The sequence below is a fragment of the Pseudophryne corroboree genome, chromosome 1 (genome assembly GCF_028390025.1).
Source record: "Pseudophryne corroboree isolate aPseCor3 chromosome 1, aPseCor3.hap2, whole genome shotgun sequence".
Lineage (NCBI taxonomy): Eukaryota > Metazoa > Chordata > Amphibia > Anura > Myobatrachidae > Pseudophryne > Pseudophryne corroboree.
Window position 1 is genome coordinate 957394075 of NC_086444.1, and position 12024 is coordinate 957406098.

Below are 12024 nucleotides of genomic sequence, written 5' to 3' on the forward strand. Positions count from 1 at the left end.
CGAGACTGGTAGGAGGGGCATAGAGGGAGGAGCCAGCCCACACTATTAAACTCTTAAAAGTGCCCATGGCTCCTAATGGACATGTCTATACCCCATGGTAGTAATGTGGACCCCGGCATCCTCTTGGACATAAGAGAAATCCGTGACAAGTAGCCACCACATGGGATCGGCAGCTTATCCCTGATTCCATGTGTTATTTCACTATCGCACGTCCGCTTTTCGGCCAATAGAAACAGCCTCTAACTGGATACCGTGATAATGACCATCGGTCATAAATTGTATCATCAGGTTGTTTCTATAGACCGAAAACAGATAAATTCTAATCGGATACCCCCGCAAAGAGTTTATCACATAACAAAACACAATGTTGCTGCTGTAAGCTCCATCACCTAAGCAACCCTGCAGAAGGCAGATGGCCGAACACGTGCTGTACATAGACACCTACATGGCGGCAGCCAGCTGTGTGTATTAGCACTGGTGTCAGGGTTGAGGCTAGATCCAAGTGGCCTAAGGGACCTGCAGGCAACATAATCACCGACGCCCACCCTGCCTGTCCTACAGCGGTTAAGTTCAGGCGACGTCACCTGCGTAGCTACGGCAGGAGGCGGAGCAACACTACAGGGAACGAGTCGCGTTTACAACAAGATCCAATGGAAATGCGCCGTGACTCAGAGCGAGGCTTGGAATGCAAAGCTGAGCCGCGTGTGTTGCCTGGGTTAAGCCTAGTTCTCCCGTGCTGCCCGCGTGCGCTTTATAATTGTTACCGCTGCTGGTTCGGGGTATGTGAGGCTGTGAGAACAGGAGCCGCACCTGGGTGAGTACCGTACTGATTGGGGCATTTAAGGCAATGAATGTACTAGCACTGCAAATCTGTAGTAAAGAGACACATGGCTTTAATCTCCTGTGTACAGTAACACCCGAATGTTTGTCATCAGATTTACTGTTTGTTGTAATATTGTATCCAGCCTTCGATATGCAACCCCAGCATTTCATATTCCCCTTTCTCGTGGATATGACCTCTTATTGTTATATAGTGTATTATATCCATCCTCATGCATGTGACCCCCCCAGTATAAGGTGGTTTTTTTTTTTTTCAGATTCTGTCTCACAGTTGAAATGTACCTATGACGGAAATTACAGACCTCTCTCATCTTTTTAAGTGGGTCGACTTGCACAATCGGTGGCTGTCCAAATACTTTTTTGCCCCACTGTATGTGTGCTATATAAATAACTGGTAATAAATAAATATGACCCTGGCCTTCAGGCTTATATACAGAGTGTAATACACCCAGTTTAATGCATATGACCCCTCCAGTGTTATATAATGTATTTTCTCATACGTTCTAGAGGATGCTGGGGACTCTGTAAGGACCATGGGGTATAGACGGATCCGCAGGAGACATGGGCACACTAAAAAGACTTTGACTGGGTGTGAACTGGCTCCTCCCTCTATGCCCCTCCCCCAGTCCTCAGTTAGACTTTGTGCCCAGGAGTGACTGGACACACACTAGGGGAGCTCTACAGAGTTTCTCTAAAGACTTTTTTGTTAGGTTTTTTATTTTCAGGGAGACCTGCTGGCTACAGGCTCCCTGCATCGTGGAACTGAGGGGAGAGAAGTCAGACCTACTTCATCTTAGTTCAAGGGTTCTGCTTCTTAGGCTACTGGACACCATTAGCTCTAGAGGGTTCGATCACTTGGTTCGCCTAGCTGCTTGTTCCCGGAGCCGCGCCGTCACCCCCCTACAGAAGCCAGAAGAAAGAAGCTGGGTGAGTATGTGAAGAACAGAAGACTTCAGTGACGGCAGAAGACTTCAGTAACGGAGGTAACACGCAGCGGTCGCGCTGCGCTCCATGCTCCCACACACCAACGGCACTCACTGGGTGCAGGGGGGGGGGGGGGGGGAGCGGGAGCGCCCTGGGCAGCAAGTTACTGAGGCTAAAATCCGCTGGAGGAGGTGCATATTAGGTGTACGATCCCCCGCCAGTATGAATCCAGCGGCTACGCTGCGCGCCATTGCTCACTTGCACAGCGGCTTTGCAAGGGCGCAGGGGGGAGGGCGCCCTGGGCAGCAATATAAACCTCTTATGGGTGTAATAAAGTGTGTATACAGTGCGTGTGCACTGTATACGGAACCCCGCCAGCATACAAATTTATTTTCTTAGAGGGGCTGAAGCGTGCCGAGTTGGGACGGGGCTTAGCCCTCACACAAGGATTTAGCGCCATTTTCTTCATGTCCCCGCCAAAAGCGTAAATATAGTGCAGATGAGGGGGGACACAGTGTGTTAGTGCTATATAGAAGAAATTATGGCACTATATTAGATAATGGACATGTAATCATTATTTGTGTGCATATATCTGTGTGTTCCCTGTCAGATACCCACTATAGCTTTTTAGTCAACATGTGTCGACATGCGTGACTGTTCTGTCACAAATAGCTGTGGGGATCACTGTCGGCTACACCGAGACCTGTTGATGCTTGGTTCTTTAAGTGCAGTATCAGTAGGTCGGTACTTGTATGCTTGTTTAAAGTAAGCACTGTTTGGGAGACGCAGTAGTATGTAGGTGGCCCTCTCGGCACCGACTGTTATTACTGGGTGTAAATTAACATGTAACTGCCTTTCACGTGTGTGTGTGTGTATATGTATATGTATATGTATGTATATATATATATATATATATATATATATATATATATATATATATATATATATATATATATATATATATATATATATATATATATATATATATATATATATATATATATATATATATATATATATGGTACAGGTCCATGTGCCTGTACCTCGAACACAGATATGGTGGTGTATGTGGGGAAGTGTTCTTAAAATTATTTGTGTATACTTCCCGCGGACCTCTCGGGGTTGCAAGAATGTTATTTTGCCTGGTTACTACTCCCTGCTGTCGACGAATACTCGGTTTCTGTCGACCATAATGTTTCCTGGTAGATCTACAACTGGGGCATTCAGTACATGGTCATACACATTCAGAACGCATTGAGGTCAATAGGGACACAAAGGTTCTGGACAATCCGCTTATTAGTATGTTTTATATATAATATATGTGTGTGTGTGTATATGTATGTGTATATATATATATATATATATATATATATATATATATATATATATATATATATATATATATATATATATATATATATATATATATTAGTGATGAGCGAGGTTCGGTTTTACTCGGTTCTCAAAACGGCATCTTATTGGCTATCCAAAACACGTGACATCCGTGAGCCAATAAGATGCCGTTTTGAGAACCGAGTAAAACCGAATCCGCTCATCACTAATATGTATATGTATATATGTATATGTATGTATATATATGTATATGTATATATATGTGTGTATATATATATATATATATATATATATGTGTGTGCGTAATTGTGTATTGCATTATGTATATTCATATTATGATTTATAATGAATGCTGAAGTAATAGTATTCTTTCTCATGTGCTGGTCGCTCTGTTGATAAAGCTAGGTCGGCAGTGTCGAGTTGGTCTCCGATCCTCTCAAGGAGTCCGAATGCTTGTTCTTTTCCCGCTGCGGATGGAATACTGTGAAAGTCAACTCCTCCTGGTCGACACGGGGCCCTGCCACAAAGGATCGTATACAGGAAGCTAAGTGATATTTTATTTCTATGCTTTGAGCTTATTTGCATTACATGCACATGTGGGAGTGTTTATATTCGGAAAGGCATCCGATAGAATTAACCTAAAGAGAGTAAAGGTTGTTCCTTCCGTTGATTCTTTTCTATAACATTGCGGCAGGTTGCCGTACGTATACAGAAGGTGTGGCCGGGGGAATGCTGAGACTGACTCCGAGAGATACTGGAGGTTTTCCCTGGGACGGTGTACCGCTGTTTGGGGAGGCCTCAGTTCAGTCAATCCCGGCGGAGACTGCTGGTAAATCTAACTTCGTGAGTTAGTCTCCTTCACAACGGTGGTGACTCATTCTTTTGTGGGATGCAGTCGTTTTAACCGGTTCGATACTGTTCTTTTTTTCCTTTTCGGTGCAGACAGTGGAAGGAGAAAAGGTAAGAGTTCTGAAGCCTTGTTAGGTTTGCAGAAACGGATGTCGTTTTCTGTTTTAACCACATCCATCACATGTCGCGGAGTCTTATCGGGCTGGAGGCCACTCTGGTGGGAACTCGTCTACTACTTTTCAGTCAGTTCAGGATTAGACTAGGACCTGTGAGTTAATTATAGAATCCAAAAGAGCATTCTGGAGTTACAGATGTTTCCCCTCACTAATAGTTCTTGCCGTTTCCCATCTGGAAGAGGAGGTAGTACGTGACGCCATACCAAAGGTGTGTCATATTCAGGACATTGTCCTTCTGTCCCTATTTAAGAAAAAAAAGAAACTAGAGGTTTAAATGCGTTGTTCTCCGCATTCAGATTACCTGGGTGGATATCCAGGACTGTCTTTGCCATTTCACCGGAGTGATGGCAGTAGGATGGTATTCGTTCACTAGTGAGAGCCATTGTTATTCTGTACTGGGACACTCTCCTGATTAAGGCGAGGTCAAGACACAAGTGCAAATCGTTGTTTCTCTCTGACTGTTCTTCAACACAGGGGAAGGCTGTTGTTCCCAACGACGTAGACGTCGGAGGTGGGTATCAGAGTAGATACTGAACGGTTGAGGTTCTGTGTGTTCCTGTGGAAAGAGGTCTGAGGAACCGGAGTCGGATCAGATTTGCAGTGACAATCCATCAATATGTTCCGTTGATGAAGAAGATGGTTCGGCCTAAGAGGCTTTTTCGGTGAGCAGGTCAAATGCCAGAATGGTTTTCACGGGGCCAGTTGGAAATGTGGTCCGGGTCTCACCTGCACATGCGCCAGAGTATAATCCTAATGGCCAGGATATCGCTCCTGTGGTGTCTGCTCAGTTCTCACCTCCTAGAGGGACGAAGGTTCGGAATCCAGGATGAGATCTTGGTGTCCATGCATGCAGATCTCCGAGACTGGGGAGCAGTCCTTGCAAGGGAAGTATTTCCAGAGGAAAAGTTCAAGCTAGGAAGCTTGTCTGCAATAAACTTTCTTAAATTAAGAGCTATTTTCAGTGAACATATGTTTAGTGATCTGCCCGTGTTAATTCTGTCGGACGACTTGACAGCAGTGGTGTAAGTAAGCCGCTAGGGCGGAACAAGGCGGGAATTGCCGATGCCGTAAAAGTTTTCTGCTGGGTGGAAAGACTGGCATACGCTATATTAGCAGTCTTCGTTCTGGATGTGTACGACGGAGAAATAGTTTCCTCTGCAGACGCGATCTCCATCCGGGAGAAATACTGTAGTCATCGAGAAGTTTCACTGAAGCGACAAGTCTTTGAGGAGTGCCTCAATTGGACATGCTGGCGTCTCGCCTCAAAGAGAGATCTCAGGGATATTGTTCCAGGTCAGGGGAAACTCAGTTGGTCTATGTGTCCCCTCCGTTTTCACTTTTCTGAAGGTGATAAACGTAAGAAGAACAAAGGTTCAGGCGAGGCTTGGTATCCAGTTCTTCAAGATTTACTCGTAGAAGATCCCTGGCCATCTTCCTCTACGTGAGGAACTGTTACAGCAAGATCCGGGCGTGTATCAAGACTTGCTGCGTTTGAAGGCGTGGCAGTTGAACGCCATATCCTAGCCAGAAAGGGTATTCCCAGTAAAGTCATTTCCACTCTTCTTCAGGCTAGAAAAGAAGTAACGGCGAAGTCTTACCACCGTGTTTGGAGAAAATGTGTCTTGGTGTGAATCCAAGAAGGCTACTACGGAAGCTTCAGCTGGGTCGTTCTTCTCCATTCTTTGCAAGCAGGTGTGGGTACAGGCCTAAAGTTATGCTCCATTCAAGTGTGGTTTTGGCCTTATAAATTTTTTTTCAAGAAAGAATGGGTGACCTTTCTGGAAGTTCGGACCTTCGTGGAAGAAGTACTACGCATCCAACCTCCATTTGTGCCCCCATTGGCACCGTGGGACCTTGACGTGGTGTTGCGTTTTCTTGTGTCACAATGATTGGAACCTTTATGAAAGGTTGTGTTAAAATTTCTCTCTTGGAGAGTGGTCATGCATTTGGCTTTGGCGTCCGCAAGGCCGGTGTCGGAAGTAGCGGCTGGGTCTCACAAGAGCCCCTGTTTGACCTTCCAGGTGGATAGAGCGGAATTGAGAACTTGGATAATAGTTCTGCCAAAAGTGGTTTCGGTGTTTCGCAGAAACCAGCATATTTGATGCATGTGGTTACTTAAGCATTGGCTGATTCAAAGTTTCTCGTTGTAGCCAGGGCTTTGAATATTTATGTCGCCAATTTGGCTCAGATTGGGGAAACAGAGGCTCTGTTTGTCAGGTATGCTCCCAGCGTTATTGGGGCGCCTGCGTCTCTGCAGTCGGTTACACGCTAGATCAGTGATACGATTCGGCGTGCTCGTTCTACGGCTGGATTGCCGTTACCGAATTCGGTGGTGACCCATTCAACTAGGAAGGTGGGCTCTTCTTGGGCGGATGCCCGAGGAGGCTCGGCGGTTCAACTTTGCCAAGCGGATACTTGGTCGGTTTCAAACACTTTTGCTAAGCTCTACGAGTTTGATACCCTGGCTGATGGGGACCTCATGTTTGCTCAATCGGTGCTGCAGAGTCATCCGCACTCTCCCGCCCGGTCTGGAGCTTTGGTATAAACTCCATGGTCCTTATGGAGTCCCCAGCATCCTCTAGGACGTATGAGAAAATAGGACTTTAATACCTACCGGTAAATCCTTTTCTCTTAGTCCGTAGAGGATGCTGGGCGCCCGTCCCAGTGCATACTGTGTCTGCAGTTATTGGTTATGGTTACACTCTTGTGGTGGTTCTTTTCTGTCAGGCTGTTGCTGACGTTCATGCCATGGCATGCGGTGTCTTATTATTGGTTGTGTTGACACACAGGTTGTGTTACATATTCTCTCAGCATGTGGCTGTGTATTGTTCATCCCGTTGGCTGGTATTCTATTGAATGCCTCGTTCTGCGGCATGTTCGTGGTGTGAGCTGGTGTGACGCTCACCGTGTTTAAACAATAAATTCTTTCCTCTAAATGTCCGTCTCTCCTGGGCACAGTTTGCTAACTGAGGTCTGGGGGAGGGGCATAGAGGGAGGAGCCAGTTCACACCCAGTCAAAGTCTTTTTAGCGTGCCCATGTCTCCTGCGGATCTGTCTATACCCCATGGTCCTTACGGAGTCCCCAGCATCCTCTACGGACTAAGAGAAAAGTATTTACCGGTAGGTATTAAAATCCTATTATAATCAGTCTCATGGACATGCTCTTTCTTTTATGTAGTGTAATATACCCAAGCTCATGGATATGACCCCTCATCCTGTGTAATAAAAGGCTAGGCTGCTCCTCACCGCTGTTATGTGCGCCGGTGGCCATTAGAGGCTGCCACACGGACTAAATTAAAGTGAAATTTGCCATGCAGGTAGATGTTATGTAGATGCTAGAACCAAGTTGGAGAAAGGACCTCTTAATGTCAGGGGGAGGAGCTAGTCCGGCAGGATAGTTCTTTCACTATCCACGCTATCAACTGCTCCCTTTAGTATCCCGGTGGCAAGCGGAGCATACATTTCAGGGACCTTGTATGGGTCTTGCTCCTCCCCCTGGTGATGTCAAAGGTCCTGTCTCCAACTTAGTTTTAGCCATAAGCAGACAAACAATGGTAAATGCTCGATCATTCCTGGAGATAATTATGTATCAGGTGCTGGTAAGGGGGAGGTGTCACAGACAAACAAACAGAGGAAGGGGGTTGCAAATCCCACCCCTACATTTCCCTTCAGCACACTAAAAATTACCTTTAACCATACCTGAACCTATCTGGTAATAGAAATTCAGAGAATTAGTTTACACATGTTTGCAAACACATGTTTAAGCTGCTGCGCCACTTCAAGGCTTCTCCTATGTCAGCAGTCCTAACACTACATAATAGCAGTGCCCACATAGGGCCATGTAATTTGTCACAGTAGGCCTCATGAGAAAGGCTTTTACTAGTTTTAGCCATAACGGAGATGTTACAGCCTGCTGCTAATTCATTAAAAACATTGATCTGACTGTTTCAGACTTGCTGAATATGGAGAGAGAGAGTCGGGGTAGGTTTTGGTGTGGCAGTAGCCATTTATAACGACCATTCATATAAAAAATTTAATGTTTTTTCCTCTTATGGTTAAATTAATATAGAGGTTGAGTTTCCCATATCCAAATATTCCGAAATACGGAATATTCCGAAATACGGAATATTTTGAGTAGGACTGAGATAGTGAAACCTTTGTTTTATGATGGCTCATTGTACACCAACTTTGTTTAATACAGAATTTATTAAAAATATTGTATTAAATGACCTTCAGGCTGTGTTTATAAGGTGTATATGAAACCTAAATGAATTGTACACACACTTTGTTTAATGCACAAAGTTATTAAAAATATTGGATAAAATGACCTTCAGGCTGTGTGTGTGTATAAGGTGTATATGAAACATAAATGCATTCTGTGCTTAGATTTAGGTCCCATCACCATGATATCTCATTATGGTATGCAATTATTCCAAAATACGGAAAAATACAATATCCAAAATACTTCTGGTCCCAAGCATTTTGGATAAGGGATACTCAACCTGTATATGTATAAGAGGCGGATGCTGCTCCTCACCACCGTGACACACGCGCGCACACACACCCTATGTACATTGCACCCCCACCATATACTGCCCCTATGTACACACTGCACCCCCATACAACTCCATATAGTACAGGGCACCTTCCTCCTCCATATGATGCTCCCACCATATACCGCGTACTCTGCTCCCCCTACTCCATACACTTTCCAGGACTCTGCAGCAAGTAGCAACAGTAACCAGGAAACAGATACAGGAGTCACAATATGGTCCCACAGCACTCAATGCAGAAGCACCGGGGACACGTGGCCACTTACCGGCAAGGGAGAAGGTGATTTAGTCCGGCAGGAAGTGGGGAGACCATGTGTGAGGTGAGCAGTGCGGTGCCCGGGAGGTGGAGGTGTCGGCGCTGGGGCTGCAGATGATGCGGTTGACTAGGCAGATAATTGGCTCAACTGCTGTGCGCCAGTGGAGGCCCAGGGTCCTGTGCTCACTCCTCCCACACCCTGCACAGGCCATGAACCAGACCCCAACAGCTAGCTGCTGGTGGCCACTGGTGTTCTCTACCCCCAGACTGCCTGGGAGCTGTGCGGGGACTGGTGAGTTTACACGTGCCAGTACTGGTGTATATAGTGCACCATCTATATACATATATAAAAGGGTAATTCTACACCCTCAGCATGACAGCCCGAGCTCCCGGCAGCAGGACTTCCAGAAACCCTGCAGCTCCTGTGTGAGTAGTGACCGCCTTTCACCCCCACACCATATTATCCAGCCCAGGTGTCCGTCATTTTGATGGGCTTTTAACTAGTTATTATATAGTATAATTTACCCAGGCTTATTGCTATGACTTCCCAGGATTATATATTGTGATATTCCCATTCTTATGCATACTATTATGTACTGCAGTGTAATATACAATACCCAGGCTCATGGATATGACCCCTTAGTGTTATATATCCAGTTTCATGCATGTGACCTCTCAAGTTTTATATAGTGTAATATACTGTACCCAGCTGGATGATGCGACTCCCCAGGATTATATAGTGTATGATACCCATGCTCATGGATATGACCCTGCAGTATTATATAGTGTAATATACCTAGTAATGCCAACGGATCCCGACGGTTAGGGTTAGTTTTAGGGTCAGGCACTTGGGGGTGGGGTTTGGTGTTAGAATACTAACTGGCATCCATCAAGATTCTGCTGTCGAGATCCTGACTGCCGACATTTTGTACCCAACCTATGTTATAAAGTGTAATATATCCAGTTTCATGGATATGACCCCTCAGTGTTACATTGTGTAATTTACCCAGGCTCATGGATAGGACTTTCCAGGATTATAGTGTAATATACCTATTCCCATGCACATGACCCCTCAGTGTTATATTTTGTAAGATAACCAGGCTCATAAATATATGCAGCCAGCTAGTTGTGACTAGCTGCTAACGCTTAGTCTAGTGTAAAACCAGAAAATAAAAATCCGTTACAGGAGAGAATTCAATTGGACGCAAATGGCCCATTGTGCCTGCTGACATCAAAAGTTTTCCCTCACACCCCATAGAGGTACGAGGGAAAACTTTTTCTTTGGCAGTACCGTGTTTGGCTGAGAAATGCTCATCTCGACATCGCTTACAACTGAATTAGCCCCATAGTCAAAGTAAATGAGGAATTCAATTGTTTTGACTGTTTAATAATCCCATCTAAACGAGAATGTTTAGATGCCGAAACAATTGTCACAATTCAGTTGATGTTTGGCGCACATGCATATTGCGCCCAAAAAGACAGTTTAGCCGCGTAAAACAGCTAATCCTATCTGAAGTCCAGGTTTGGACATCCAAAGTGCAGACTTAGCGCACATTTCTCCACGCACCTTAGGAGGCTGCAAGAAGAAATGGCATCCCTGTGACTACCGGGTGTCTAGACGTGGGGTAATACAATTGAATCGTCCCCTAAGTGTCTGAAAGGTCAGTTCTGTATTAGCAGCACCACCAATATTATGGGAACCAGCTTAGTCACCTTATCTGTCACAGCTCCATTAGTAGACTTGTTGTATAAATCCATTAGGACTGTTGTACGAAAGAAGAATCCTCCTATAGCAGGCATGTTCAAACTGCATCCCTCCAGCTGTTGAGAAACTACACATCCCAGCATGCCCTGACACAGTTTTAGCATTCTTTGACAGCAAAACTGTCAGGGCATGCTGGGATATGTAGTTTCTCAACAGCTGGAGGGCCGCAGTTTGGACATGCCTGTCCTAAAGATCAATGGGAGGTTTACTAATTATTGATTTATCTTGCACTGTAAATGTATATCACTTAAAAGTTTGTAGAAGTAATTTGGGTGACACAAGTTGAGTGTGTAGTATTATTATTATTATTATTATTATTATTATTATTATTATTATTATTATTATTATTATCTTTTTGTCTACTTCTCGTGTAGAGTACTATGGAGACACCGGAGGAAATTACTTTAGCTGACCAGGCTGCCAGTATTCTACAGAGCAATGTTAACCTCTCTGTATGTCAAGATGAAAAAACATCTGTATCAGATTCAGGCTCTTCTAACAAAAGTCTACTATCTGGATGCAATAATGATTTCATACATTGTAGCTCAGAAGAAGAAATGTGTGCTGATGCCCAGGTTGTATCTGAAGAAGCAGTTGGTGCAATTGATAATAGAACTGTGCATAATAATAATGGAATGCAGTTACCTTCCACAGTCTCTGAAAATGAGAAACCAGCTGTCACGGTTCAGTCTCTGCCATGTGATCTACAGGCAGAAGTAATGGAAGTTGATGAACAGCTAGGAGGTATGCATTTTAAAAACCGTAACGTGGGTGACCATAATGGAAGTGTTGGAGAAACCGCATGCCCTCCGTTTTGTATTACAGTGGACACTAACTTTTCTGCTGTCGGTGTAGAAAGTTCTTCCGGAGAGTCCTCTTCTGACAGGTAGGTTACCGAACCAACATTAATATACCTCACTAAAAAGATTGTCTGAGCTGTATGCAGGATTAAGAACTAAACCTTTAGTAATGGAAATAAGATCTGTACAAAATCAAAATGTGACATTTTTTGTCTTCTATAAAAATTTAATACAGAGTATATGTGTATACATAGTAGGTGTAAATCATGTAACTGAAATGTGAAATGCTGTATTGTTCTCATTGTGTGTGTGTGTGTGCAAAATATCAAGTTTTCTCTTATGTCCTAGAGGATGCTGGGGACTCCGTAAGGACCATGGGGTATAGACGGGCTCCACAGGAGACATGGGCACCTATAAAGAACTTTTAGTATGGGTGTGCACTGGCTCCTCCCTCTATGCCCCTCCTCCAGACCTCAGTTAGATCCTGTGCCCAGAGGAGAAGGGTGCA

General features: G+C 44.6%; 1 protein-coding gene across 4 annotated transcripts in view; it reads left to right on the forward strand.

The window, feature by feature from the left end:
- Window positions 1-573: 573 nt before the first annotated feature.
- NAF1 (nuclear assembly factor 1 ribonucleoprotein) overlaps window positions 574-12024 on the forward strand; it is a 453380-nt gene continuing 441929 nt past the window's right edge. Inside the window, exons 1-3 of one of the 4 annotated variants that reach the window (XM_063920445.1) lie at window positions 574-814; window positions 1098-1159; window positions 11091-11602. In XM_063920445.1, coding sequence (XP_063776515.1) covers window positions 11097-11602 — 506 coding nt within the window. In that variant the 5' untranslated portion in view covers window positions 574-814; window positions 1098-1159; window positions 11091-11096. Of the gene's footprint in view, window positions 815-1097; window positions 1160-1188; window positions 1211-11090; window positions 11603-12024 lie in introns of those variants that run through there. The other 3 variants (XM_063920447.1, XM_063920444.1, XM_063920446.1) reach the window with 3 other exon arrangements.